The sequence below is a fragment of the Dipodomys spectabilis genome, unplaced genomic scaffold (genome assembly GCF_019054845.1).
Source record: "Dipodomys spectabilis isolate Male_0828 unplaced genomic scaffold, ASM1905484v1 ptg000039l, whole genome shotgun sequence".
Classification (NCBI taxonomy): domain Eukaryota; kingdom Metazoa; phylum Chordata; class Mammalia; order Rodentia; family Heteromyidae; genus Dipodomys; species Dipodomys spectabilis.
Genome location: NW_024870716.1, coordinates 2,491,116 through 2,518,438, shown reverse-complemented (window position 1 = coordinate 2,518,438; position 27,323 = coordinate 2,491,116). Strand labels below are relative to the sequence as shown.

Genomic DNA, 27,323 nt, shown 5'->3' with positions numbered 1-27,323 from the left:
TTTCAGCCTTGACCTTCTCCTACAATCTGGATCTAAGTATTTCTCATTTTCTTGCACAACCTCTCTCAGCAGGAACTTGCTCATCACCTTCCAATATTCATAATATTTTTACACTCCTCCTTTCTTCTGTCTGCCCTGCTAATGAAATCATACCTAACCCTTAGGTTTAAATAGCTTAAATATCTCTGGAATCTATTCCCTCCCTTCCCTCCCACTACCCCCATTTTACAGCTGCCAGAAGCACCTCTTCTTGTGGCTACCTTCTGTTGCTCCTAATTACACTTTCCCAATTGTCCAGTGTACCTAAGTTAGGCCAGTCAGTTTTAGAAGCACCTCTTCCTCATCACTACTCTTTGAAGTAGGTATTTTTGCTGCAGCTTGAACTCAGGGCCTGAGTGTCCCTAAACATTTTTTTTGAAGGCTAGCACTCTACCATTTAAGCCATACTTCCATATCTGGCTTTATGGTGGTTAATTGAAAATAGTTTCTCCAGCTTTTCTGACTGGGTTGGCTTCAGACTAGGATCATCAGATCTCAGCTTTCTGAGTAGCTAGGACTGCAGGCATAAACCATCCACAGCTTTTTTTAAAGCCCCTCAGACTATTTTGAAGCAAGACAGGTATAGTTTACATCACACATTTGGTAACCAGCATGTACTGCCTAAGTTCCTTGTGCCTAACCCTCTTTATTCTTATTTGTTACCTCAATGTGCTCACACTTACCTTTTCAAAAAATATTTATGTTTCTATGTGCCAGACACTCTTCTAGGCATTGGACAAAATAGGCACTATCCATGTGCATTGTCCTAACTGCATAACTTATGAATACAGTACCTTACTGAGCAAAGGGCTTTCACTGATGGAATACAGTCAAGGAGCTGGAAATGAGGACCTTATCCCCAATTACCAGTCTCCCTAATTACAGATGTTCTTATAAGAGAAATGAGAGAGGAAGAGGGCCCCAAGCCAAGGCCTGTGAGCAGCCTCTGAGAAGATAAGGGAACAAGTTTTCCTCCTAGACTATAATAGTCCCTTGATTTCAGCTAAAATAACTTTTGTTTGGACTCCTGACCTATATGTGTATTGTTTTAAATTTGTGGTCAATCGTTACAACAGCAAAAGGAAATGAGTAGAAGGAGCATTGGTTCCCTGCCTGCTGCAGGTGTGTCCGCAAGCCCATTCTGCCCACTAGTGGGCACAGCCCATGTTATACTTGGAGTTCCTCCCCAGCTCCCAGATGGGGCTGGATGCCCAGAGCTCCAAATATTCCTGCTTACAGATTCAAGTCTCTTTTGAGTTTGGGGTGTATTTGGTAGGGACCTGGGGGGATGAAAGGAAGGGAGATTTCAGTGAGGAGAAAGTGTTTATGGTTGGGAAGTAACTAGAATGAACAGAAAACTTTTGAAGTATACATAAAGAAAGCCCAAGGGAGGAAAATGCCCATGGCTCACACCTATAATTCTCCATACTCAGGAGGCTGAGATTTGGGGGAATCACTGTTCAAAGCAGGCAAGTCCATGAGACTCTATCTTCAAAGTAACCAGTAAAAAAAAAAACAAAACAGAATGGAGTGTAGCTCAAGGGATAGAGTGCCAGTCTAATAAACAAGAGACCCTGAGTTCAGATCCCAGTTTAAAAAAAAAAGTATGAAAGGTTATGTAAATATCATACAGTGAAAAACTTTGTAAAATTAATTTATGTTACTAAAAACATTAAAATTAAAAGACTTGGTTGATAGGCATAGAAAGAATTACAGTATTTGCTATATATATTAAAATCATATGCTGTATATTACAATATATGTCGCATATAATATTACACAATACATGCTATATTTACAATACATGGATATGCATATATACACATATGCATATGTATATGTATATACAGTACTTTTGTCTAAGTATATACATATATGTGTATATATAGATATATAAATATACTTAATATTCTTATTTGGTGGTGCTGGGGATTTAATCCAGGGTCTCTTACTTGCTAAGCTTAGCTCTATCACTGAGGCTCACCTCAGCTCTTTTTTTAATGTATTAATTCTGTGTGTGTGTGTGTGTGTGTGTGTCCTAGTACTGGGGCTTGAACTCAGGGTGCTCTACTTCTCGAACCATGCCTCTACCTCCATTTTTTGTTGGTTACTTGGAGATAAGAGTGCTGTGGATTTGTCTGCCTGAGCAGGCTTGGAACTGTGGTTCTCAGATCTCCACCTGTTGAACTAGAACTAGGATTATAAGCGTGAGCCGCCCACACGTGGCTTCTGTAGTAATTCTTAGGGAGAATTTTCAGAATAAAGTTTTACCAGAGAGTGTACTTCCTGTTCAAAGATGAAAATTTAAATTGAAAAAAAAAAAAAAACCATCACCACAGGTGGCAGGTGCATCGGCCTGGGGACAAACCCAGGAATCCGCAGTTCTACCAGGTGTCAGCCCAAGCCATGGGGCCTGAATTGCCTGGCATGGCTGGGCACGATGCCAGCATATTCGCTGCGCCGGCGGCCTCCGGCCGGAGAGGGCGCTGTGCCTGCGGCGCGGGTGGGGTCGGGGCGGGCCGGGGCGGTGTGGGCGGGGCTAGCGGCTGGGGCTGGGCTGGGCTGGAGCTGGGGCTCCGGCTCGCACTGGGGCCCTGCACCTGTGACTCCCGTCCCCGCTGGTCCTCGGCCCGCCGGGCTCCCGCAGCGCCCCCCTCCCGCCATGGCTCCGTCCCGGATGCAGCTCGGCCTCCGCGCCGCCTATGCGGGGATCAGCTCGGCGGCTGGCTTCTCCATCTTCTTCGTCTGGACGGTGATCTACAGACAGCCGGGGACTGCGGCGATGGGGGGTCTCGCAGGTAGGCGCGGGGCGCGCGGGGCGCGCGCGGGGCCGGCCGTTGCTGCGCGCGGCTCCCCGCGGCGGCGCCGTCCCCCGCAGTGCCGCTGGCGTGTTTATCCCCACACCTCGGGGCGGCGGCGGCGCAGGCCCCAGGAGGCGTCCAGGCCCTCCGGGACCCCCGACGTCCCTTGATCGGGGGTGCGAGTGGCCCCCCTCTGCACAACTCTGGTCCGCCTCCCGGGTTACCCGGTGTGCCCTGCTGCCACCACTGCGTCCTCTGCGCGCCCGCTTTGCTGGGCGCCCCTGCTCCTGAACACGCTCTTGTTTCGGGGTTTGGGGGTGGGGGGAAGGCTTGCCCAAGCGTCCTGGTAACAAGCAAGGAAGGAAGAGAGCTGGGAAGGGGTTGGGGGGGGGGGGAGGGTAGGACCATCTGGCTGCCCCGCAGCCGAGATCAGGAGGATCAGATGTTAACTGGACCTTATTTACTTCTCAACCACGTTGCTGCCCGCCTGCTGGCTCTTTCAGTACTTGCTGGGTGACTTTAGGTCTTATGTCTTCATCTCTGTGCAAAAAAAAAAAAAATTGGTGTGAAGGGGAAAAAGTTGATTTGTGTTCGGTGTGTGTGTGTGTGTGTGTGTGTGTGTGTGTGTGTGTGTGTGTGTGTGTGTGTGTGTGTGTGTACACTGGTCCTAGAGCTTGAACTCAGGATTGGGCACTGTCCACGAGTTGTTTTTGTTTTTTTCTTTTTTTACTCAAAGCTGGGACTCTCCCACTTTGAGACACAGCTCAACTTCTAGCTTTTTGGTGGTTAATTGGAGATAAGGGTCTCCTGGACTGAACTGTCTGGGCTGGCTTTGAACCATCATTCTCAGATCTCAGGCTCCTAAGTAGGATTACAGGTGTAAGCCACAGGCCCCCAATGTAACTGTTTTTTTTGTTTTTATGTCAGCCACTGTGTTAAGCAGTCAGCTTCACTATTTCATCTAATCCCTTTATTAGTTCTAGGAGTAGGTATTATTATGATGCTAGGTTTCCAGACACAAAAACCAAGGCTTTATAGTAAGTCACTTGTGTAGCATTGGCACGTGGGGAAGAAGGTATGGGAGAAAGTACATGCAAAGATAATGCTTTTACCTATGATGATCTTATTCCATTACTAAAAGATTCTTAACTAGGATAACTAAAAATAACTCATGTACCCACTGTCCCATCCTTGCTTGGGTAGTGGAGGAACATCGGGTGGGCTTTGTGCCTTATAAGAAAGACATATATAGCCCTAGCCTAAGCTAATGCCAAGCAAGGTGCTGGCGGTCACCAAGAAAGAGCAGGCAGAGTTCCTGGCTGGGAAGTTCTCAGGTCTGCCTGGGTGCCCCAGCATACCTGTGGGAACAGGACTCAGTCTTGGCTCCTTTCTCCCTGGACTGCCCCTCCCCATACTTTCTATTGGTCCTGTTGCTTTTAGCTGGGCATCAGTGGCTCATACCTGTAATCTTAGCTACTCAGGAGACTGAGATCTGAGGATCATATTGGGAAGCCAGGCCGGGCAGGAAAGTCTGTGAGACTCTTTTTTATTTTTTTTTTTGGGTCCGGTCGTGGGGCCTGAACTTTGAGCCTGGATGCTGTCCCTCAGCTCTTCAGCTCAAGGCTAGCGCTCTACCACTTGAAACACAGTGCCACTTCTGGCTTTTTTCTTTTTGCTTATGGGGTGCTGAAGAGTTGAACCCAGGACCTCATGCATGCAAGGCAAGCGCTCTACCACTGAGCCACTTTCCCAACCCCTCTGTGAGATTCTTATCTCCAATAAACTACTCAGAAAAAGCCAGTAGTGGCATTGTAACTCAAGTGGTAGAGTACTAGCCTTGAGCACAGACAGGCTTAGGGACAGAGCCCAGGTCCTGAGTTCAAGCCCCAGGACCAGCATAAAAAGAAAAAAAAAGTTGTTTTGGGGGTTCACAGTTGCTGGGACTGCAGATAGGAGGGATGGATGTGGGGGCTGGTGAGAAATCCTTGAGCTCAGTGACTGTTCAGAGACTGGTAGGACCTGTTAGAGGTGAGTCTTTCCTAACCAGGTGACCCTAGGCATCTCAGTACCTCTGGGGCCTCAGTTTCCCAGAAGGAGTGGGCGGTGATGCCACTGGAGTGTTCTCTAACTCTTCTCCAGTTCTGAGATGTCCAGTGTGCCTGTCTAATTCCCAGGAATCTGCAGCCTGCCCGCCTTCTTCCTCTTCTGGGGTGCAGTGTCAGCGGTTGTCTATCTTGTGAGCACTCTACTTCTGACTCTGCATTTTGCAGCCCAGAAGCTGCTGAGTCACTGCAAGGGAACCCCAGGGGCTCTGCTTCTATGCTGGGCCACGTGGCACTGGTGGGCATACTGGCTGGACATGCTGGCCCCTGGGCAGGGTTAGCCCAGGAAGCTCCTGAACCCAGGAGGCAAAGCACTTGGCCGACAGTCCCATCCCATCTGGGGAGAAGTGGGTGTGCAGAAAAGCAGTGGCAGAAGGGAGGTGCGTTTCCTGGAGAAGCCACGTTGGATCCACCAACTCTGGTGCAACACAATCTTGCTTTGGGGGTCTAGAAGACCAATGAAAGAGAAGAGTAAAGTTGGCTTCTAAGACCAAACAGTGCTATGTTCTTCCCACCTGAGTGAAGAGGAGCTCTGGTGTGCCTCTAGCCTTTTTTTAATTTTTAATTTTTTTACTGTTGCTATAAAGATGACATGCAGAGGGCTACAATTACACGAGTCAGGTAAAGTACATTTCTTTTTGGATAATGTCACCCCTTCCCTCACTCCCAGTTTCCCCTTCCTGTCCCCTCCACCCACAAGTTGTGTCATTTTCAACATAATATTTAGTGGGTACCACTGCTGTTCATCCCTTTTCCCTCTTTTTTTTTTTTTGCTGGTCCTGGGGCTTGAACTCTGGGCCTGGGTATAACCTTAAGCTCCTTTAGTTCAAGGCTAATACTCCACCACTTGAGCCACAGCACTGCTTCTGGCTTTTTTTTGTGATTAATTAGAGATGAGCCTCATAGACTTTCCTGCCCAGGCTGGCTTCAAACTGTGATTCTCAGATCTCAGCCTCCTGAGTAGCTAGAATTACAGACATGAGCCACCGGTACTCAGCTGTTCCTCCATTTCTATATCCTCCCCTCCTTTACCTTCCCAAAGACAGATAAACAAGAACAAAAAAGAAAGAAAACAGCAGCAAAGAAAAAAAGTCACGTTTCCATTTCCTAGAGTTCATTTCAATAAATATTTTATATGATCAGCGGGACATAGGCATTGTGCCTTTGTGTTCTTCCCCTAAAAAAATCCTCCTTTGGTCTCACCATGAATGCCTAGAGTCCTGTACGATTTATTGTGTTGCACTGTATTTTAGTTCTAGCTTCTGCATAGGAGAGAAAACATATGCTGGTTGTCTCTCTGAGCTTGACTTACCTCCCTTGTTCTAGGTCCATCCATTTCCCTGTACCCCCCAGCCATTCTTACCCCCAGCTGTAAGAAGAGAGAGAGGACTGGGGTGCATACGTATTAGGGCCCTGACTCAGGACATGTCCTCTCTGTCTGCTTTTCCCTTGTGGGCTACTCTGGGGACTTCCTGGCTTCACCCAAACCCAATGCTGGCATTTCCACTGACCGACGCTGTGGGTCCAGAGGGCAGGTGGCTGGAGCCAGACTAAGGTCTGGCATGGCTGCAGCCAGGTAGGGCTTCGGACCTGCCTATTCTATACCAGTTTGTGCAGACCAGGCTCCCTGAAGCCCCAGAAGGAAGAGCCAACTGCCTCCTGCTGGTGGTGTGGGAGGGGACTAGGAAGAGCGGGGCTCAGTGACTATCTGGGGGTTTTGAGGGACTGGCCTTCCCTCCAGTAGTTTGGGAGAGCCAGGGCAGGTGCAGTGGGCCTCCGGATTGGCTTTATCTGGAGGAGGCCTGTGTGCAGCGGCTGGACCAGGGTTGAATGGAGGTGACAGGTGGGAAATGTATCTGCACATTAACAAGGAACAAAACAGACATCTTGCAGGGTACCGGTGGCTCACACTTGTAATCCTAACTACTCAGGAGGCTAAGATCTGAGGATTATGGTTCCAAGCTAGCCTGGGCAGCAAAGTCTGTGAGGCTTTTATCTCCCATGAATCTCACCAAAAAGCCTGAAATAGAGCTGTGGCTCAAGTGGGAGAATGTTTGCCTTGAGCGAAAAAGCTCAGGGACAGTGCCCCAGCCCAGAGTTTAAGCCCCAGGACCAGCACCAAAAAACCAAAAAAATGATCTTTTCCTTCTATTCTCAGCCCTATTTGTACATGTAGGAATGGAAGTTTGGGGGAATCCACTGGGTTATGAACACTGGGTCTGAGCTGGTGTCTTCACGGGGCTCTGTTTCAACATTTCCTAATCCAGAAACTGCTGAGTCACAGAGGGACTTATTTTTCTCCTAAGCTGGCTTCTAGAATCTTCAAGTGGGAAAGGATTTTAGAGCTCAACTCCAATCCCCACGTGGCATGAAGAGAGAGAGAGAGTGAGTGGACCTGTCACCAACAGGTGTCCCTCTCTGTCTCCTGACTGCCTATGATAAGGGCCTGTTAGGAAATCAAGCAGGGAGAGCCTACACCCTTGGCTCAAGCCTATAATCCTAGCTACTCAGGAGGCAGAGAGCTGAGGATCATGGTTCAAAGCCAGCCAAGGCAAGAAAGTCTATGAGACTCTTATCTACAATTAACCTTCAAAAAAAATCCAGAAGTGTGTGTGGTGGGCGAGGATGTGGGGGAGAATCCATGTAGAAGAAGGGGTAGCCTTGATCAAAAACAAAAAAAGCTCAGTGACAGTGCTCAAGCCTTGAGTTCAAGCCTCAGGATTAGCGTGCACGCACACACACACACACACACACACACACACACACACACACACACACACACAAAGGGAAAAAAAAGGAAGACAAGAAATCAAGAAGGGGTCTGGAGGTATAGCTCAGTGCTAAAGCTCAGTGTTAAACCCAGCCACGTGCTAGGTCCCCAGCTTCAACCCTCAGCATTATTTCCCCCCTCAAAAGAAACTAAACAGCACCCCCAAATGAAAACTTACAATGCCTGGGGAGGAAGCTGGAAAAACTTCTGAGGAAAGTGGCTGGCACAAAATCCAGATCACACCAGACAAAGCAGAAGCTGTGGGTTTATTATTCTGTCCACCTGGTGTCTTGCTTCAGTGTCCTGGCCAGGCAGAGTTGGAGGTATGCTTTGTCTTGGCCCACCCTGATCTCGGGAAGTCTACGTTCCAGACCCTCAATCCCAAAGGAAGGTTGAAGATGGACAAGTATCAAGATGGGGGTGGGGGGAGGTCACAGAGTGGGTAAGGACACCCACTGTGGAGTCGGTGGGCCTCTTCCCTACTGTAGGTTTCCTGGTTATTCAGGCTAGCAGGACCTCAGCCTCCTCACCTCTATTTTTAGATGTAGAAACACCAAGGGCTCCACAGCAGTGCTGGGCTCCAGATTTTCTAGCTTTAAAGTCTCATGGGGTTTTGTCCCTCACTAGACTGTGACAAAGCTCCTTCCTCCTCTTTTTCCTAAAAAAAAAAAGTGACCATTTCAGATATGAAAAATAGACTAGTTAGTGCAGTACTGAGGCATAAACTCAGGGTCTTGCTGCTATCCCCGAGCTTTTTTTTTTTTTTTGCTCAAGGCTAGTGTTCTGCCTCTTGAGCCACAGCTCCAAGTCTAGCTTTGAACCGAGATGTTCAGATCTCAGCCTCCTGAGGAGCCAGGATTACAGGTGTGAGCCATCAGAACCTGGTGGATAGATAATTTAATATGGAAGGTTTATCACTGGGCCTAAGAAATAAAATGTTATAGATGACCTTCACTAGCCTCCCCCACTTTCAATACTTAACTTTTCTTCCAGCCAGATGTGTGCCCTTGCTGGCATGGTAAAAGGCTCCTGTGCACGTGGTAGATGCAGCAGCTCTTTTTGGAAAGTCCCCTTGCCCCCTGGATTGTGGCAGCTTAAAGCATCAAGAACCCAGGCTTTGCAGCCAAGAGCCTGCAGCTGCCTCTGCCTCTTTTCTGCTTGTTCTTCCCCATGGCCCCTGCTCCAGCCCTTGCCAATGGGCCTGGTATTTGTTCCACTGCTTGAGCTATGTGAGCAGGCACTGCCAGGCACCAAGAGTTGAATTCTGTCCTATTGTACTGGCAGAGAGCAGCTGTTAGCCTGAGCAAGTACCCACCAGGCCCAGAGGATGCTGGGGATGCTGGCTTGCCCTTTGCTGCCAGCTAGAGGGAAGGGTCTAACATGTAGCAAAGAGCAAGAAGGTCACTTGGTGCTGGGTGGTCCTGGGAGGGCTAGGGCTGGGCTTCCTCATCCTGAAGAGCAATCCAGAATTTGGGAAGAGCTCTGCTGCCAGAGCTCAGCCACAGGCCTCAAAACTTGAAAGGCTGAGGTCCCTGCGGACAGACAGATTCAAAATTAAAAACAAGAACATTTTAAACATTTTAAAGGCCATATTAAAAGTAATATTTTGGGGAAAGATGCTTATGTTTAATAAATACACAAATCAATTAGGAGCCAAGTGGTGGGCTATTCCTATAATCCTAGCTACTCAGAAGGCTGAAATCTGAGGATTGAGGTTTGAAGCCAGCTGGGATGGACACATCTGTGAGACTCTTATCCAGTTCACCAAAAAGAAACTGGAAGTAGGAGTTGGAGCTATGGCTCAGTTGGCAGAATGCTAGCCAGTGGGTGAAAGCGCCAGGTACTGAGTTTGAGGACCAGCCTCCAACCAAAACACCAAACAAACATCAGACAAACAAAAGCTGGAAATATAGGTGTAGCTCAAGTGATAAGAGCATGAACCAGCCTTGAGCAGAAAAAGTTGAGCAAACTCAGGAGGCTGAGATCTGAGGATCACAGGTCTCAGCCAGCCCAGGCAGGAAAGATCCTGAGACTCTTATGTCCAATGAACTACTCAGAAAAAGCCAGAAGTGGTGCTGTGGTTCAAGTGGTAGAGCGCTAGCCTTGAGCACAAAGAGGCTCAGGGACAGTGCCCAAGCCCAGAGTTCAAGCCCTAGGACTGGCAAAAAAAAAAATTGTAACCAAAAGAATTGTGTGATCAAGCAGGAAGTGGGAAGTAAAAATAATCACAAAATTAAGCCAATTGATCTGTTTTCACAGTCTACCAGGAGTTAAATAAAAGTAAAGACAATCACAGCCAAAAAAAAAAAAAATAGCTGAGCAAGGCCCTGAGTTCAAGCCCCAGTACTAGTGTGCAGGCATGTACACACACACACACACACACACACACACACACACACACACACATTAAGGAGAAGAGGGACATGGTTCTCACAAATCTCTTTTGTCTTGCTTTTTAGAAGGCAGCTTTGAGTCTCATGCGCTGCATTTGAGTCCTGAGGTCAAACTCCAGGGAAGGCACCACTCCGCAGTCATGAAGTAGAATGACAAGGGACAGTCTCCTCCATGTTTTCATGAAAACAAGTCTGGCCTGGTGGACCTGGGATCCCCCAGCGGCTGGGCTCAGGCAGGGAGAGGAGAGGGGACCGCAGCCTGGTAGGTGGGAGGTGGCTGCGTCCCGCTGAGCAAGTCTGTTCCCACAGGTGTGCTGGCCCTGTGGGTCCTGGTCACTCACGTGATGTACCTGCAGGATTACTGGAGGACCTGGCTCAAGGGGCTTCGTGGCTTCTTCTTCGTGGGCATTCTCTTCTCAGCTGTCTCCGTCGCTGCCTTCTGCACCTTCCTCACATTGGCCATCACCCAGCATCAGAGTGAGAGCATGGGGATGGGGGAGGGGCGCTGCCAGGAGGAAGCATTCCCTGAAGTCTCTTGTACACCCGCTCCTTCCCCCCCCCCCCCCCCATACCAGCTTATGTTTAAGGAACTGGAAAAAACATTTGATCTTACTGCTAAAATAGAGAATCAGTCTCCACCCCCTAAGATAGGCAATAAGACTTAGTAGGACCTACTGGACACAGGGCATGGCCTGTGTCAGCAATCCCCAGAGAATGATTGGTATTGTTCAGTCTCTGCCTAGCTCTGAGAGGAGAGTGCCCTCTGGCGGCTATGACAGGAAGTACCCAGAGGCCCTTCTCCAGACCCCCTGTGTAGTCTGATGCAAGTTGAAGTCACTTGGGGTACTTGTCACAAAGATAGAGGGGGCTGGGCACTGGTGACTCACACCTGTAAGCTTAGCTACTTGGGAGGCTGAGATCTGAAGATCATCACAGTTCCAAAGTTAGCCCAGGCAAGAAAGTCTGTGAGACTTTCATCTCCAATTAAGCACCAAAAAAGCTGGAAGTAGAACTGTGGCCCAAGTGGTAAAGCACCAATCTTTAGCAAAAAAAAGCTCGAGAACAACACCTAGACCCTGAATGCAAGCCTCAGGATAGGCACAAACAAAACAGAAAGGTAGTAGATGGTACAGACCTGTGTCTGGCCAGCCCTGACCTTCCCTTGCCTCCCATGACTTCCAGCCTCCAAACTCTGGGATATGCTCAAACTCATATCCTGCTCCAGTCTCTGGAAGACTGCCTCACCAGCCAGGAGATGGAAGGGGTACTATGTCAGGAGGGTGGCCCTGGCTTTGTGCACTGCTCTTGGGTCAAGGATGGGCCTCTCCAGTAACCACTGCCCCCTTCCCTTTGGCAGGCCTCCTGGATCCCAGCAGCTACTACCTCTCCTGCGTGTGGAGTTTCATTTCCTTCAAGTGGGCCTTCCTGCTCAGCCTCTATGCCCACCGCTACCGGGCTGACTTTGCCGACATCAGCATCCTCAGTGATTTCTGACCCAGGAACTGAGGTCACTGTGGCCTGGGGGGCCCTGAGGACCTGAACTCAGCCTCTGAGACACCAAGTGGGCCTACCCCTCCCCGCCATGCCCTGGAGACCCCAGAACTGTGGCAGAAGATACACAAGAGGACCACTACAGTTTCCGAGGAAACTGTCTATATATCTCCTTATGGGGGGGGGGAGACTGGTGTAGTGGAGGGGGTTCTCACAAGTAGCTCCTCAGCCTAGCTGGAAGGCAGCTTGGATCCATTCCGGTGGATTGATCAGCACTTTGTAAGTCAGGCCAGAGCAGTGGAGTGAAGAGAGAGAGGATAAGACTCTGAAGTCTTGACCTCTGGCTAAGGACAGGTTTGATCCCTGCTGCCCCAGGCACTCTCACTGAGGCTGGCGTGAGAAGCTGGGGTGTTCAGGTCAAGTGAGGAACCTCTAAGAGGCCTCTCAGCCCCCTCCCTTGCATTCTGTTATCCCCAAAGGCCATGTAGTTAAAGTCATGTCTCAGAAAGGTGACCTGTGGCCCTGTCCTCAAGGGAGAAGAGTTGAATGGAGAGTTCTGTGTCCCTACTCCCATCCTTCCACCCAGATCTGGTCTAGGGCCGGTCTGTCTGTGTGTCACAAGGCCACACACCTGAGCACCCTCCAAATGAGGCTAACCGAAAGACCATGGCAAGTACATTCCAGCCAAAAAGGCTTTTGAGGGAAGGGGACACACACCAGCCCAGCTTACCACCCTTCAACTAGAGGTTTGATCTTTAAAAAAGAAAAGCCTTTTCCCTCATGAAGGACAACTTGTGCTTTTCTTCCCCGACCCTGGGGCTCACCTAACTCCATGGTCTGTGTTATCCCCATCTCTTTCTTCAGGCTGCCATTTTGCACATCTACTCCTTTTCTACTTGTCCTGCCCCTAGCTCTGCCTTATCTGTCACCTTAGCAGAAATACAGTGGGCATTTGTATCAGACAGCTTTCAGGTTGTTTTCTTGGGGAAGTAGGAAACTTGGGAGCAAATTGTGGGGAATGATGGGCAGGGAAGGGTGAGTCCTTAAGCTATCTCAATAAACCATTTTGCTAAATTGCACTCTGGAGGGCAGGGGTAGGGTCTATCTACCAGCGCTAGAGCTGCTCAGCACCAGGAATATAATGGCTCTAGCTCAGTACTCTCCTGGACTCCCTGCTCTGCCCAGCCAGGGTTAAGATACCCACAAGCACCACCCTAACAACCCCCCAAAAGATTCAGCACCTGAAGCCCCTCTTCCCTCCACCTCTGTCAGGCTGCTCAGGGCTCAGATCCAGGACTATGCGAATGAGAGACTGGCAAAGCCTGGCAGACAAAACCAGCAAGGCAGGTACTGGAGCCTCACTGCTCACGCTGGGCGTGCTTGTCCCAGCTTGTCTCACCCACTCTTCCTGGCTCAGTACGTGCTTAAGAAGCCATGCCACAGGAAGGCAGAAAGCAAACAGAAAACAGTGTCCACTTCTAGAACCTTCTATCGATACACAGAGGCCCCCTGGAGGTGATGAGACTGAACTCGGCTCCCAGCTAGAATTTAAGTCCAGGTGCGGTGATTTCATGACCCTTTGGGGTGCTTGGTTGAATAAACCCTGTGTTCCCTTCCGCCTCCTTGGGCCGCTCAGTTATTATCACTGCCTTCGTCTCTCCTAGAGAGAAAGGCAGGGGCAGGGGTGGCAAGGGTGTACTCTGAGCAGTGGCTACAGGAAGAGCTGAGCCCCGCCTAGCCTTGTCCCTGATCCAAAGGCACAGGTCATGCAAAGCAGCCCTGTATGGATGGTGCCGCTTCACACCCAGCAGACACTTTCACAGAGACATTAGAGCAAATAAAACATTTATTGTTCAGATTTTTTCCACTTTTTTCTTTTTTACAAAAACATGCATACGTACACAGGGTATTGTGGGTCCTGAGGGAGTTACACACACACACACACATACATTCTCACACACATTCGCGCGCGCGCACACACACACACACACACACACACACACACACACACACACACACTCTTCTTAGCCCCAGGTTCTGGACTCCAAAAGCCTTAAAGACTGAGGGGACAGCCTCCCCTCCCCCACATCTGTGTCTACTCACCCACCCTCTTCCTCTCAGCCATGCTAGTCCTATGTGGGACAAAAGTCAGAGCTGGGGTGGGGGAGACCCCAGAAAACAGAAGGCTCATGGAGGGGGGGATAGACAGTGACCAGGGATTCCCCCTGGGGGGAGGGTCATGCTGTGCTTCTGAGGGGGGGGGGAGATGAAGGTTTGGCACCATGGGGTCAGGAAGCACCTGTCTACACCAGGGCACTGAGATGGTCCACAAAGGGGGGGTCCCCAGCAGGGCAGTGACCAGATCGGAGGCCTGCAGGTGACTGTTCTCACAGTGACAGAGCGGCTCAGAGCCCATTGGTGCAGGAAAGCTTCTAGAGGCATTCGAGGAAACAGGTGACAGGAGGAACTCCCCTGGCACTCCGGGGATCCCTTGGCTCCTCCTCTGCTCCCCCAGTCTCCCCCCAAACCCAGGAAGGGCCAAGTTCACATTTCTGCGTGGAGCCTGGGGCTGTGTGCAAAGTCTAGGGTCTGCAGAGCCAAGAATAGTGGTTAAAGGTGAGCCCACCTGAGCCAGTCCTCAGTGCAGTTCTGAGGGATGGAGGCCACAGCTAGAGGCCTCCACATGGAAGGGGACACTCTGCTGGGGCCTGTTGCCCAGCCTGCCTCCTCTCAGGGTCCTTTCTGACCCCCATCCCAGAGCTAGGGGCCTCCTCCAGCTCCCTGGGTGACTGTAAGGCAGGCTGGTCTCTGGTCCTGACTACCTGCCCGCAAGATCTCTGAAGACCAGGAAACAGGGCTGGTAGCAGAGGTGAAGAGAGCCGAGTCCAAAGAGAAGGCTGATGACTCTGAAGCCTAGAGATTCATCGGTTCTTCCTCTTCCACCAGCTGCTCTGAGGGCCTGGAGGACGCACAAGGGTAGGATGCTGGTGGACCAGAAGCTTCACACGGGGTCTTAGTGGGGTTACCCCCACACTCCTGGTTAGGAAGCCTGAGAGAACTAGTATGGTTGCACAGAGTCAGGCTCCGGGATCTTCAAGTCAGGAGAATATGAGAGGTTGGGGAGCTTGTGGACCCTCAAGGCTGTACCTCTGGCATTACCTGTCTTCAGTCAGGATGCCCACGGAGAGGGAAGCCAGTGCGGTCACGGCCTCCACTTCTGCATCAGCCCCTGGTACCCTGGGCCACCAGGAATCTGGACAGGAAGCCAAGCGCTGCATGCAACCCCAGTATTTACCTAGGGTAAGAAGCCAGGTCAGAAAGGTTAGAAAAAAAAACAAATCCTTTGACCCTGCATCCTACACCGGATACTGAGGCTGGAGATTCAGGCCCAGAGTCCAAGAACAGTGGGCGTGCCCTACGCTTGGGGTCAGCTCTCCTCAGTGCACCCTCTCCTAGCCTGCCCCTCCCTGCCTACAGCCCTGAACAGCTGGCAGAACAGGTTTGACATTGTAGTGCTGGGGAGTGGGGGATGCTCGTCCATTCTGCTGTCTCATCTGCTTGAAAGACTACCTCGAGCCACTCCCATAAGTGTGGGGATGTGAGGACCAGGGGGCCTCTTTGCCCTGCACTGAGTCTGGATCAAATTTGCTCACACATTCCTGAGCCCTGGCCTCCTGGAGCACAAGGTCTCACTCACGTGATCCTCACATGTGAGCTAGGTGTGGTTGTACATGCCTATAATCCTAGCATTTGGGAGGCTGAGGCAGGAAGATCTAAAGTTAGAGGCCAACCTGGGCTACATATTGAGTATGAAGCCAGGCAGAGTAATAAAATGAGATCCTGTGGGGCTGGGAAGGTGGCTCAGTGGTAGAGTGCTTGCCTTGCATGCATGAGGCCCTGGGTTCGATTCCTCAGCACCACATAAGCAGAAAAAAAAAAGCCGGAAGTGGTGCTATGGCTCAAGTGGTAGCAAGCTAGCCTTGAGCTGAAGAGCTGAGGGACAGCGCCCAGGCCCAGAGTTCAGGGCCCCAGGACCAGACCCCCCACTCCCCCAAAAAAATTAGATCCTGTCTCAAAAAAATAGAATGAAAACAACTGGCTAGATGTTGGTGATTCATGCTTGTGATCCTAACTACTCAGAAGGCTTAGATCTTAAAATCATGGTTTGAAGCCAGCCTGGGGCAGGAAAGTCCATGTGACTCTTATCTCTAATTAACCAGCAAACAGCTGGAAGTGAAGATTGGATTAAGTGGTGGAGTGCCAGCCTTGAGCAAAAAAGCTAAGGGACCAGCTGGGCAACGGTGGCTCATGCCTGTAATTCTAGCTACTCAGGAGGCTGAGACCTGAGGATAGGGGTTCAAAGCCAGCCCAGGCAAGAAAGTATGAGAGACTCTTATCTCTAGTTAACTACCAGATATAGCAACAACTGGAAGTGTAGCTGTGGCTTGAGCAAAAAAAGCTGAGGGTTAGTGCCCTGGCTCTGAGTTCAAGCCCCAGGACTGGCACAAAAAGAAGAGAAAAGAAAAAAAGAAAAGAAAAGAAAAAAAGGAAGGAGGAAAGGAAGGAAGGAAGGATTGAGAGAAAGAAAGAGAGAAAGGAAGGAAGGAAGGAAGGAAGGAAGAAGGGAGATAAAAAGAAAGAAAAGAAAAAACTAAGAGACAGCACCCAGGCCCTGAGTTCAAGCTCAGTACCAACACCCAAAACAAAAAAACCTGAACTGGAGCTGGGTGCTGGCATCCCACTCCTGTAATCCTAACTACTCAGGAGACTGAGATCTGAGGATAGCGGTTTAAAGCCAGCCAAGGCAGGAAAGCCTATGAGACTCTTAACTATAATTAACCATCTGGAAGTAGAGTTGTAGCTCAAAGTGGTAGAACACTAGCCTTGAGGGAAAAAAAAAAAGCCCAGGCCCTGAGGTCAAGCTCTAAGTCTAGACTGAAGATATAGCTAAAGTGGTAGAGCCCTTGTCTAGCAAGCTTGGGGTCCTGAGTTCACAGAGTTCACATTCTAGAAATCACCACAACCAACAGCAATAACAAGGGTTGAGCGTATAGCTCAGTGGTAGAGTGCTTGCCCGTAAGCTGATCCCCAGCACCACAAAATAACTAAATAGAAGAAAGAAAGAGGAGGTAGAAGGCTTATCCACATAGCTCATCTGGACCATGGGAACATCCTATATAGGTCTAGTTGGTCACATGCACTTGATAGAGTGACCTACTTTCTTTCCGTATCTCTAGAATATATCACCAGACTTTACATAGAGCATACAACAAATACTAAGTTCAAGTTGAAATTTCAAAGTGCTTTCCAAATGTGGGCTCTTCTTTTGATCATGGGGCTTGAACTCAGGGCCTGGGTGCTATCCCTAAGCTCTTTTGCTCAAGGCTAGTGCTCTACCACTTTGAATCACAACACCATTTCTCGCTTCCTGGTGGTTAATTGGAGATAAGAGTCTCATCAACTTTCCTTTCCCTGGCTTCAAAACATAATCCTCAGAGTACAGCCTCCTGAGTAGCTAGGATTACAAGTGTGAGCCTCCAACACCTGCCCCAAACGTGGACTCTTTTTCAGTGGGGTATTCTAAGACACAGCCCTGCTGTAAGCACAGCGCTGCCTGGGACCAGTCCTGAAGGGAGAGACTCAAAGCAGTCCTTGTTTGCCAAAAGGCCTGAATATCAAGACCTGCCTCCAGTTCTTGCATCAAGGAGGCCCACTGTCTTATGGGACCATCTGGAAAGCTCAGAGGTTACACTTTGGGATGGGACTGGTTCATCATTACTGCTGGGGTGACTCATGGGATCTGATTGCAAACTTAGCAGCTAGCCTCTACCCGCTGAGGACCAGTGAGCCCCTGATGTTGGTCCCCAAGTTGGGCCCAGAACTCACTGTGTACTCGGATCACAGCTTCCAGAGAGCGGATGGCGTTGAGGTTGGGTTTCTGCTTCCAGCCTTCTTCTGCAAGGGGATCCACCTACAGAAAACAGCCCCTCAGTTTCTCAGGGACCCACAGGCTTCGTTCTCTCCCCTAAAAAGGCCGCAACCCTCTAGCATAAATAGGCAAGGGCCACGGGCTCTGTGAGCTCAGAAGACATTGGCCATAGTAACCTTGACCTAGGAAGGCAATCTCTGGTGCCCACCGAATTTCAGTTCCCATACCTTTCCTTCCCTTCTCCCGCTCAGGCCAAGCCAATCCCAGCCCATCTGCCTGCTCTTTGGGGCAGGCCTATGGGAGCCTGTCTCACCTACTGCCACAGCCGCACGGGCACGGGTAGGGCAGCTCACCTTGTTGCCCAGAAGGGCAGCCACACAGGCTTCAGAGGCATCACAGATGGCTGTGAGGTCATGGCCACCCTCCAAGGCCAGCACCACCGCGCCTCCTGCCAAGTTCATCAGCTGCTGCGTCATGTACCCAAAGCCTAAACAGATACAAGGGGGTTAGGAGGAAAAAGCAGACCTATCCATACCCCTGTTACTTCCCCTGCTTGCTTCGTCCTCGGAAACAGTGACTTTAAGGCCATTGGATTCCATGCAAAAACCTGTCTCTGGCTCAGGGAAATTAAAGGTCTTGCCCAAATGACAGGGCTAGGTAAGACTCAAACCCAGGCATTAACTCCAGTCTGAGTGTTTTCCACTGGGGCCACCCTACCTCTTCTTTGTCTGTTCTCCTGTGGCCCAGGGAGTTTGGGGTACCCTCTGTTCTCTGTTGCCCCTCCCCCTTCAAGAGCCACCAGCCTAGTCTGAAAAAAATCACAGGACAAGGTGGGAAATTCTAGAACGAAGCTTCTACCTACGTCCCAGGGGGCTGATCGGGCTTCTCTGGTGAACTGACTTGGTACTGGGAAAGAGGCCTGGACCTTGCCAGGCTGGGGATGCCAGAGGATTCTCACTGCGGTCCTTCAGGCTTCTCATTCAGCAGTGGGCCAGCCACTGTTCCCTTCCCCTATGGATTTGGGCCATGACTCCTCATCCTTCTGCAGGTTAGCTGTCGTTCCTGACACCTCCCCTTCAGCGGGGGCCCCCTTACATTTGGCAGAGACATGGTAGCCACCCAGCGGGGCAGGGTGACCCTCAGCAGCATCAAACCCAGCAGACACCAGGACCAGATCGGGAGAGAACTCTCGGGCGATAGGCATCACCACTAACCTGAGGGTTCCAGGAGAAAAAGGGGTCACCACATAGGGTCCAGCACATGGCACAGGGTGGCCCAGGCATAGACCAAGGACCCCCCCCCTCCCCGCCCTGTGCTCCTTCCTGTTAACTTGCAGGGAAAGGGGCCATCTGCTCTCAGGGCTCCAAGATGCCCCATCTCCCAGCAGGTGAGAAGATCCCTTGGACCTCCGTGACCTTGGCTGCCCACCCATGTGCTCTCCTCAGAGACCAGAAACACTGAGTGCATTGGACTAAGTTGACTCTACTGTATGGGACCTGGACTAGTTGAGTCATGGGCCACCAAGCTCCACCCTCTTATCTTCCTCTTGCCAAAGCTGAGGTGCACTTTTATGTTCTTCAAAGTCCTAGGCAAGGGGCATGGATGCCAGCAACCACCAAAAGACCATCCAGGACTCTTGTACAATTAGTATTTGTGGAGACTACAGTTTGCAGATCAAATTCTAGGGTTCCCAGTCCCCAGAGAATGGGGGTAAGGAGGAAAGGGCTCTTGAGCACAACCTAGAGCTCCTCCTAGAGTGGTTTTTGAAGTAACTCCTCCACCATAGACATTTTTTTTAATTGTTTTTTTGGTGCCAGTCCTAGGGAGTGAACTCAGGGTCTGGATGCCATCCCTAAGTTTTTTTTTTGCTCAAAGCTAGCACTTTATCACTTGAGCCATAGCACTATTTCCAACTAATTGGAGACGAGAGCTAATTGGAGACGAGTCTCACAGACTTTCCTGTCTGGGCTGAATTCAAACTACAATCCTCAGAGCTCAGCATCCTGAGTAGCTAGGATAACAAGCATGAGCCACCATCATCTGGCTGATGGTAGGCATAATTTAAGGACAAGTTTCATCTCTCTTGCCTAAGGCCCAACTCCTCCCAGATGCTAAATACATATGGCAGCTTTGTCCACTTTGTCTTGCAATCAGTCTCTGACCCTGTCCCCGCTTTGGTCATGGGCCTGGGCACTGTCCCTCAGCTCTTCAGATCAAGGCAAGTGTTCTACCACTTGGGCCACAGTGCCATTTCCAATTTTCTGGTGGTTAATTGGAGACCAGAGTCTCATGGACTTTCCTTGCCCTGGCTGGCTTTGAACTGCAATCCTCAGTTCTCAACTTCCTGAGTAGCTAGGATTACAGGCGTGAACCACCAGTGCCTGGCCTAGATTGGATCTTGACATCATGTGACTTTATAAAACACATTTTGACTTTCTCTCTTTTTCTTCTTTTTTCCCCTAGCACTAAGGCTTGAACTGAGAGCCTCGTATTCTCAATTAGCTTTTCACTCACAGCTGGCACTCTACCACTTGAACCATAGCTCCACTTCCAGTTGTTGATTTTTTTTTTCTGATTAACTGGAGACAAAAAGTCTCATTGACTTTTCTGCCCAGCCTGGCTTTGAACCACAATCCTCAGCTCTCAGCCTAAGTAGCTAGGATTACAGATGTGAGCCACCAACACCTGGCAACTTTCTTCTTCTTGTATAGGCCTTCACTTCTCACTGACTACTAAGTCTAGTAACCATCTCCAACTCGGGGTGTGGGAAGGTGTGGCCTTGCTGGATGGTCTCCTCTGGTCCCCAAGAGCACTTACCTGAAGGCAGCTAGGTACTCAGGGTCCCCCACAGGGGGATCCAGGCCCCCGGCCCAGGCCACATTGACATTGAAGCCCTCACCACTGCCAGTCCCCACCTGGAAAATAGGGTGCAAAAAGAGCATAAGGAGAGCCCCCCAGAGACCAGCACTACAGGGCCAGTACATCCAGCCTCTACACTTCCAAAGGGAAACGGAAATACCACAGAGGCAAAGTGACCTGCCCGTGATCATGCAGCTGCTCACTGGGCAGGGCAGAGTGAGTACACAGGAGAGTCAATGGGGCTGGCAGATGCAGGCTCAGCTTCATGTTACCTCATCCACGGCCCCACTGCCTGGGAAGAAGTTGCCATCATCATGGCGATGCAGGGAGATGTAGAGCACGTTGGGGTCCTGGTAGAAGGTCTGTTGGGTGCCGTTGCCATGGTGAACATCCTAGCCAGGTGGTGGGCAGGTCCAGAAGATGATAGATAGAAGCCAGGACATATAAGAAGGGTTTCAAAGCCAGGCCTTGATGGCTCATGTCTGTAACCCTAGTTACTGCTCAGAAAGTTGAGATCTGAGGATCCTGCCTTGAAGCTAGACTGGGCAGGAAAATCTGAGAGACTCTTATCTCCAATTAACCACCCAAAAGCCAGAAGTGGAGTTGTAGCGCAAGTGGCAGCTTGCCAGCCTTGAGTGGAAAAAGCACAGGGACAGCACCTAGGTCCTGAGTTCAAGTCCCTGTATTGGCACCAAAATGCCAGGGTCGGGAGGGGGGAGGGAGGGTTGGCTTCAAGGTCAATAACCATTGTGCATATTGTGAGGTCAGGAAACTGGGGTTCCTACAGCCATATGGTTCAGTGGTCCTAAATAATCCACTGTCTCGGGCTGGGAAGGTGGCTCAGTGGTAGAGTGCTTGCCTTGCATGCTCAAGGCCCTGAGTTCGATTCCTCAGCACCACATAAGCAAAAAAAGAAAAAAGCCGGAAGTGGCGCTCTGGCTCAAGTGGTAGAGCGCTAGCCTTGAGCTGAAGAGCTGAGGGACAGCGCCCAGGCCCAGAGTTCAGGCCCCACAACCGGACCCAAAAAAATAATAATAATAATCCACTGTCTCGCTATGAGCCTCATCTTCCCATATGGAAAGATACTGTCTCCTCTCTCCCCATTCAAATCTCATGTCTAGAGTCTATCTATCTATCTATCTATCTATCTATCTATCTATCTATCTATCATCTATGTGACTATCCATCTATCATCTATCTGACCATCTATCTATAATCTATCTACTTCATCTATCTACCTAGTTATGATAGATACAGAGTTCCTCGGTACATGGGAATGACTGTAACATGAGTTCCTAAAATAGAGGCACTCCAATCTGTGAGGAGGTGAGTCACAGTGATTAGGGTCACGTGAGAGCATGGGTGGGTGGGCCAGTGCCATGCAGTATCCAGAATCACACAAGTCAGGGGCACTTCTGCTACATCTTCATCATGAAGTCATGCAGATGCTCAAGAAACCAAGCTCAGCTACAGAGGGCCAGTGGGTATGTGCGGCCCAGATGCACTCCCTTCCCCCTGTCCCTGAAAGAGCTGGGCCCTGCCTTTGTCTTAAAGGATCATGCGTGGGTCCAAATGTGCAAATTTTCCCCACCGATCTCAATTTGTCCTTAGAAATGTCCTTTTTACTTTGCGCCAGTGGCTCATGCTGGTAATCCTAGCTACTCAGGAAGCTGAGATCTAAGGATTGCAGTTTGAAGCCAATCCCAGCAGAAAAATCCATGAGACTCTGGGCCTGGGCACTGTCCCTCAGCTCTTCAGCTCAAGGCTAGCGCTCTACCACTTGAGCCACAGTGCCACTTCCAGCATTTTTTTCTTTTTGCTTATATGCAAGACTCTTAATCTCTAGTTTAACTAGCAAAAAGCCGGAAGTGGAGCTGTGGCTTAAATATCAGAGTGTCACCCTTGAATGAAAAAAACTAAGGAACAATGTTCAGGCCCACAGTTTAAGTTCCGGTATTGGCATCAAAAAAAAAAAAAAAGTATTTCATAGCTTTCAATGCAGATCAGATACCGTTTAGTAGCTAAATATTTATACTCTAGAGCTAATGGCCTGAGTTCAAATCCCAGTCTCACTCTCAAAGTAAGTGTCCATGTTATTTAATCTCCATGTTATTAGTTATTTACTCTCTCTCCTTACCTATGAAATGGGCTACCATCAAGTTCAGACATAAAACTGTCTCTGGATTGTTATTATAATTATTAGAATTGCTCAACGAAGAGCCCAAGACAATGAGAGCTCCTACCTACTTCAGGATTCTGCTCTGGTGAACAGCTTCCCACACCCCCTATCCACTGGGCCTCCCATCAGCTCTGTGCTACACAAGAGAAAACTGAGGCGCAGACCTGATAGATGGAGCCACATCTCTAAGACCAGCTCAGGGCTCTTTATGCATGTATTTGTGTGTGTGTGTGTGTGTGTGTGTGTGTGTGTGTGTGTGTGTGTGTGTATGTGTGTGTGTGTGTGTGTGTGTGTGTGTGTGTTGTGCCAATCCTAGGGCTTGAATTCAGGGCCTAGACACTAATCTTAAGCTAGTTTGTTCAAGGCTAGCTCTCTACCACTTGAGCCACAAATCCAGCTTCCTACTTTCTAGTGGTTAATTGGAGGTAAGAGTCTCTCAGACTTTCCTGCCTGGGCTGGCTTTGAACCATGATCCTCAAATCTCAGCCTCCTGAGTAGCTAAGATTACAGGCATGAGTTACCAGTGCCTAGCTCTTTGTACATTTCTAAAGGTACCAGGAAGGAGGACCTACCCAGTCTACAATGAGGATCCTGCGGGCTTTGCCCTGCTGTTGCAGCTGCCGGCAGGCGATGGCCACCGAGTTGAAGAAGCAGAAGCCCCTGAGAGAAGGAGAGAGGGGCCTGACAGTCCATCCCTTCTCCACACCCCACCTCTGCAGTCCCTTACTCCCCCACCCAGAAGCCTCCTCAGCCTACAGAAAGGCTCTGGGGTTCCTCTCCTCCATCCCCTCATCCCTTTAGGTCTTACATGGCTGTGGAATGATCGGCATGGTGTCCTGGAGGCCGTACCACAGCAAAACCGTTCTGGAAAGGGGGAAAAAAAAATGACTGTAATCCTAACTACTCAGGAGGCTGAGATCTGAGGATCGAGATTCAAAGCCAGCCTGAGCAGAAAAGTCCATGAGATTCTCATCTCTTAATTAACCACCAAAAAGCCAGAGGTAAAGCTATGGCTCAAGTGGTAGAATGTTTGTCTTGAGCAAAAAAACTTCAGGGAAACAAATATAGCAGTGGTACTCACTAGACACTATGTGGAAAATGAACTATACTATGCAACTTGTGGAGGGAATGGGAGGGAAACACTGGGAAAGAAGGCAGGAAGGGGTGACATGGTCCAAAAATAAATGTACTCTTTACCTGACTTATGTAACTGTAACTGCTCTGCACGTCAACTTTATCACAACAATAAAAAATATTTTAAAAAAAAAAAAAGTTGAGACAGCACGCAGGCACTAAGTTCGAGGCCCAGTACCAGTGTGTGCAAGTGTCCAAGTCTGTCTCCATGCTAAGTGTTCTTTGCTGGTGTGTTTTGACTGTAATCAACTTGACAATGATGACAACTACTGGCTGTTTTGTAAAATACACACACACATGCGTGTGCCTGGCCCTGTACTGATGAGTACTTTATACACTCCAGGTTTCATCATCTTCTCATCTCTAAGCTGGGGTCAGCCTGGGTGAAAAGATGTTTGCAAGATTCCATCTTAACCACAGCTCGGCCTGGTGGCACATGCCTGCCATCCCCAGTGACAAGGAAGATCATAGCCCAGGTTGGGCCCAGGCAAAAAACAAGACGCTGTCTCAAAAACAAGTAATGCACACCTCTGTACAATACCTTCATACTAACAATAAAGTTATAGTTTAAAAAAGTAACTAATGCACAAAGGGCTGGAAGCTGGGAGCCAATGGCTCACACCTGTGATCCTAGCTATTCAGGAGGCTGAGATCTGAGGCTCTCAGCTGAAAGCCAGGCCTTGGGCAGGAAAGTCCATGAGCCTCTTATTAATTAACTACCAAATAGCCAAAAGTGGAACTGTGGCCAATCTAGCAAGTGTCAGGCCTTGGGTTTAATCCCAGTACTGGCAAAACAAAACAGAACAAAACCAAGGCTCTGCTCCAGATTACAGTGCTGGCAGGGACTCTGACACTGAGGCCACTGTACCTGCCTTGGGCCATAAGATCTTAAAAAATGGAGTCATCAGACTCCATAAAGTGCTTAGTCCAGACCATGGCTCCAATCCACACTGCCCCTGTTGGCAGGAGGAGCTGACATGCCACTTAGGAGCTCTGGAGATGGCAGCAATATACCTACAGCCATGCAGCATGTCTTCAATGACACTAGTAGTATCTTTTCATTTTCTTGGTGGTAATGGGATTCAAACCTAGGGCCTTGAGCTTGCTAAACAAGCTTGTGTGTGTATGTGTGTGTGTGTGTGTGTGTGTGAGAGAGAGAGAGAGAGAGAGAGAGAGAGAGACAGACAGACAGACAGACAGACAGACAGACAGAGACAGACAGAGAGACAGAGACAGAGAGAAAGAGAGACAGAGAAAGACAGAGAGAGACAAGAGACAGAGAAAGACAAAGAGAGGAAGAGGGAGAGAGAAAGAGAAAGAGAGAGACAGAGACAGAAAGAGACAGAGAGAGATGGTGCTGAGCTTTAACTCGGGGCCTGGGTGCTGGGTTCCTGAGCTTTTCTTTTCTTTTCTTTTTTATTGTGAAAATATCATACAGAGGGGTTACAATTACATGGGCAAGGTAATGAGTACATTTCTTATCAAGCATTATTGCCTCCTCCTTTGTTTCCCCTTCCCGTCCCCCTCCCACACCAAAGTTGTAAAGTTCGTTTTTCGACACAACGTCTTGTACATCTCATTGCTGCAATGAGTCCACCTGTATCCCTATTTAAACAATTTGTTTTTCCCTTCCCCTCCACAAATTATACCTACATCAAATACAGTGAAAGCAGGGGTTATACTGTGGGGGAGGGACATACAAAGCAACAAAGAAATCATCTTATAAATATGTTAGAAACAATAGCAAGAAAGAAAAAAAAACATTTGAGTCCTTATCTTGAGGTTCATTTCGCCTAGCATCAACTTATCTGACAGTTTCTGTTTGTCTCAGACATATACTAGATATTGCAAATAAGGGAAACCATGGGGCCTATGTTTCTTTGGGCCTGGCTTACTTCACTTAATATAATTTTTTCCAAGTCTTTCCATTTCCTAACAAATGGGGCAATGTCATTCTTTCTGATGGAGGCATAGAATTCCATTGTGTATATATACCACATTTTCTTGATCCATTCATCTACTGAGGGGCATCTGGGTTGGTTCCATATCTTAGCTATGATAAATAATGCTGCAATAAACATAGTTGTGCTGGTAGCTTTAGTATGGTCTTGTTTGTGAGCATTTGGATAAATGCCCAAAAGTGGGATTGCTGGGTCATAGGGGAGCTCTATGAGGAGTCTTTTGAGGAACCTCCATACTACTTTCGAAAGTGTTTGAACAAGTTTACACCCCCACCAACAATGCAGTAAGGTTCCCTTCTGTCCACATCCCCTCCAGCATCTGTTGTTATTAGAGTTTTTTATTATAGCTATTCTAACTGGGGTGAGGTGGTATCTCAATTTTTTTTGATTTGCATTTCTTTTATGGCTAGGGAGGTTGAGCATTTCTTCATGTCTATTGGCCATCCTTCTTTCCTCTTCAGAGAAGTTTCTCTTTAAGTCTTTAGCCCACTTATTTATTGGGCAGTTGTTTCTTTGAGGACTTGTTGTTCAGGGATTTAATTTTTTGAGTTCCAGGTATATTTTAGATATGAGACCCTTGTCCGTTGTATGGCTAGTGAAGATCTTCTCCCAATCCGTGGGCTTTCTATTGATCTTGCTAGCTATGTCTTTTGCCATGCAGAAGCTCTGCAATTTCATGCAATCCCATTTGTCCAACCTTTACTCAAGGTTAATACTCTACCATTTGAGCAATAGCTCCACTTCTGGATTAATGGTTAACTGGAGATAAGAGTCTTATAGACTTTCCTGCCCATGCTGGCTTCGAACCTTGATTTTCAAATCTGTCTTCTGAGTAGCTAGGATTACAGGCATGAGCTACCAGCACCTGGTAATGTTCCGCAGTTTGAACCATGCCCCAGCCCTTAAATGTCCCTAAGACACCAAGTACCCAGGGGCACAGTGGCTTGACTAACCAGGTAATGCAAGCCTGAGGCTCAAACCTCACCCTAGTCCCTAGAACTCTGGGTTTTCCTTTGCAAACACTGTGCAATATCGACGAGGAATGAGAGAGCTGGGCTTGGAGGTCTGGAGCCCACTGCCCTACCCTGCACTTCCTTTAGGCTTGCTTGTGATCAACGCAAACCTCTTATATGTAGTTATTTATTTAATTTTTTCCTAAGATTTTTTTCATTTGATTTCTATTTATTATCCTTATGTAGTTGTACAAAGAGGTTTCTATTCAAAATGTCAGTTAATGCTTCTTGATCAATATCACTCACTCCATCCTTCTCCCCCATCTCTCCCAACCCCACCCAATCTATCTCGCTCCATTTCCACATATGTGCACTGAATATTATGACTGTATTTGCCCACCTTTTCTCTCCTTGTCTTCCCTACCTCCATTGACTTCACTTCACTCACCACTGGAATCCCCCCTTGCATATCCCACACTTCAGTGAACATGCTTGTGCATATGTGCCTAGGACCCTGTACACACTTACACATACAGTTACAATTTCAATCTAACTTTCCACATATGAGAGACAGCATGTGTCCTGTGTACCTTTAGCTCTCGAGAAGCCACTTTGAAGGCGAGGTCGGTGACACTGCCAGCAGCCCAGCGGGCTGCATTGGAGGAATGTAGCTCGTTCCAGATGGTGTCAGTGTCCACCTGTAGGAACCAGA

The 27,323-nt window shown here is 49.0% G+C and overlaps 2 protein-coding genes across 7 annotated transcripts in view; one reads left to right on the top strand and one right to left on the bottom strand.

Annotated features, from left to right (window-relative positions):
* The first annotated feature begins 2,624 nt into the window (after positions 1-2,624).
* Positions 2,625-12,558, top strand: Slc48a1 (solute carrier family 48 member 1). Its single transcript, XM_042677543.1, has 3 exons — positions 2,625-2,837; positions 10,415-10,582; positions 11,463-12,558. Exons 1-3 carry the CDS (start codon positions 2,702-2,704, stop codon positions 11,597-11,599), a joined length of 441 nt encoding a protein of 146 aa, XP_042533477.1. The 5' UTR covers positions 2,625-2,701; the 3' UTR covers positions 11,600-12,558.
* An 876-nt stretch (positions 12,559-13,434) lies between these two features.
* Positions 13,435-27,323, bottom strand: part of Hdac7 (histone deacetylase 7) — a 47,733-nt gene continuing 33,844 nt past the window's right edge. For all 6 annotated transcript variants that reach the window (XM_042677542.1, XM_042677537.1, XM_042677539.1 and 3 more), the window contains 10 exons: positions 27,202-27,309; positions 23,372-23,427; positions 23,136-23,223; positions 20,657-20,776; positions 20,343-20,440; positions 18,621-18,739; positions 17,879-18,012; positions 17,483-17,567; positions 14,756-14,891; positions 13,435-14,555 (listed from right to left, as the gene is read on the bottom strand). In XM_042677542.1, the coding sequence (XP_042533476.1) occupies positions 14,510-14,555; positions 14,756-14,891; positions 17,483-17,567; positions 17,879-18,012; positions 18,621-18,739; positions 20,343-20,440; positions 20,657-20,776; positions 23,136-23,223; positions 23,372-23,427; positions 27,202-27,309 (990 nt within the window). In that variant the 3' untranslated portion in view covers positions 13,435-14,509. The remainder of the gene's footprint in view (positions 14,556-14,755; positions 14,892-17,482; positions 17,568-17,878; positions 18,013-18,620; positions 18,740-20,342; positions 20,441-20,656; positions 20,777-23,135; positions 23,224-23,371; positions 23,428-27,201; positions 27,310-27,323) is intronic.

Coding starts and splice junctions, on each gene's coding strand:
- Slc48a1 (XM_042677543.1), top strand. CDS start 2,702: ATGGCTCCGTCCCGGATGCAGCTCGGCCTCCGCGCCGCCTATGCGGGG. Junction 2,838..10,414: donor GGCGATGGGGGGTCTCGCAG/GTAGGCGCGGGG, acceptor CTGTTCCCACAG/GTGTGCTGGCCCTGTGGGTC. Junction 10,583..11,462: donor GGCCATCACCCAGCATCAGA/GTGAGAGCATGG, acceptor TCCCTTTGGCAG/GCCTCCTGGATCCCAGCAGC.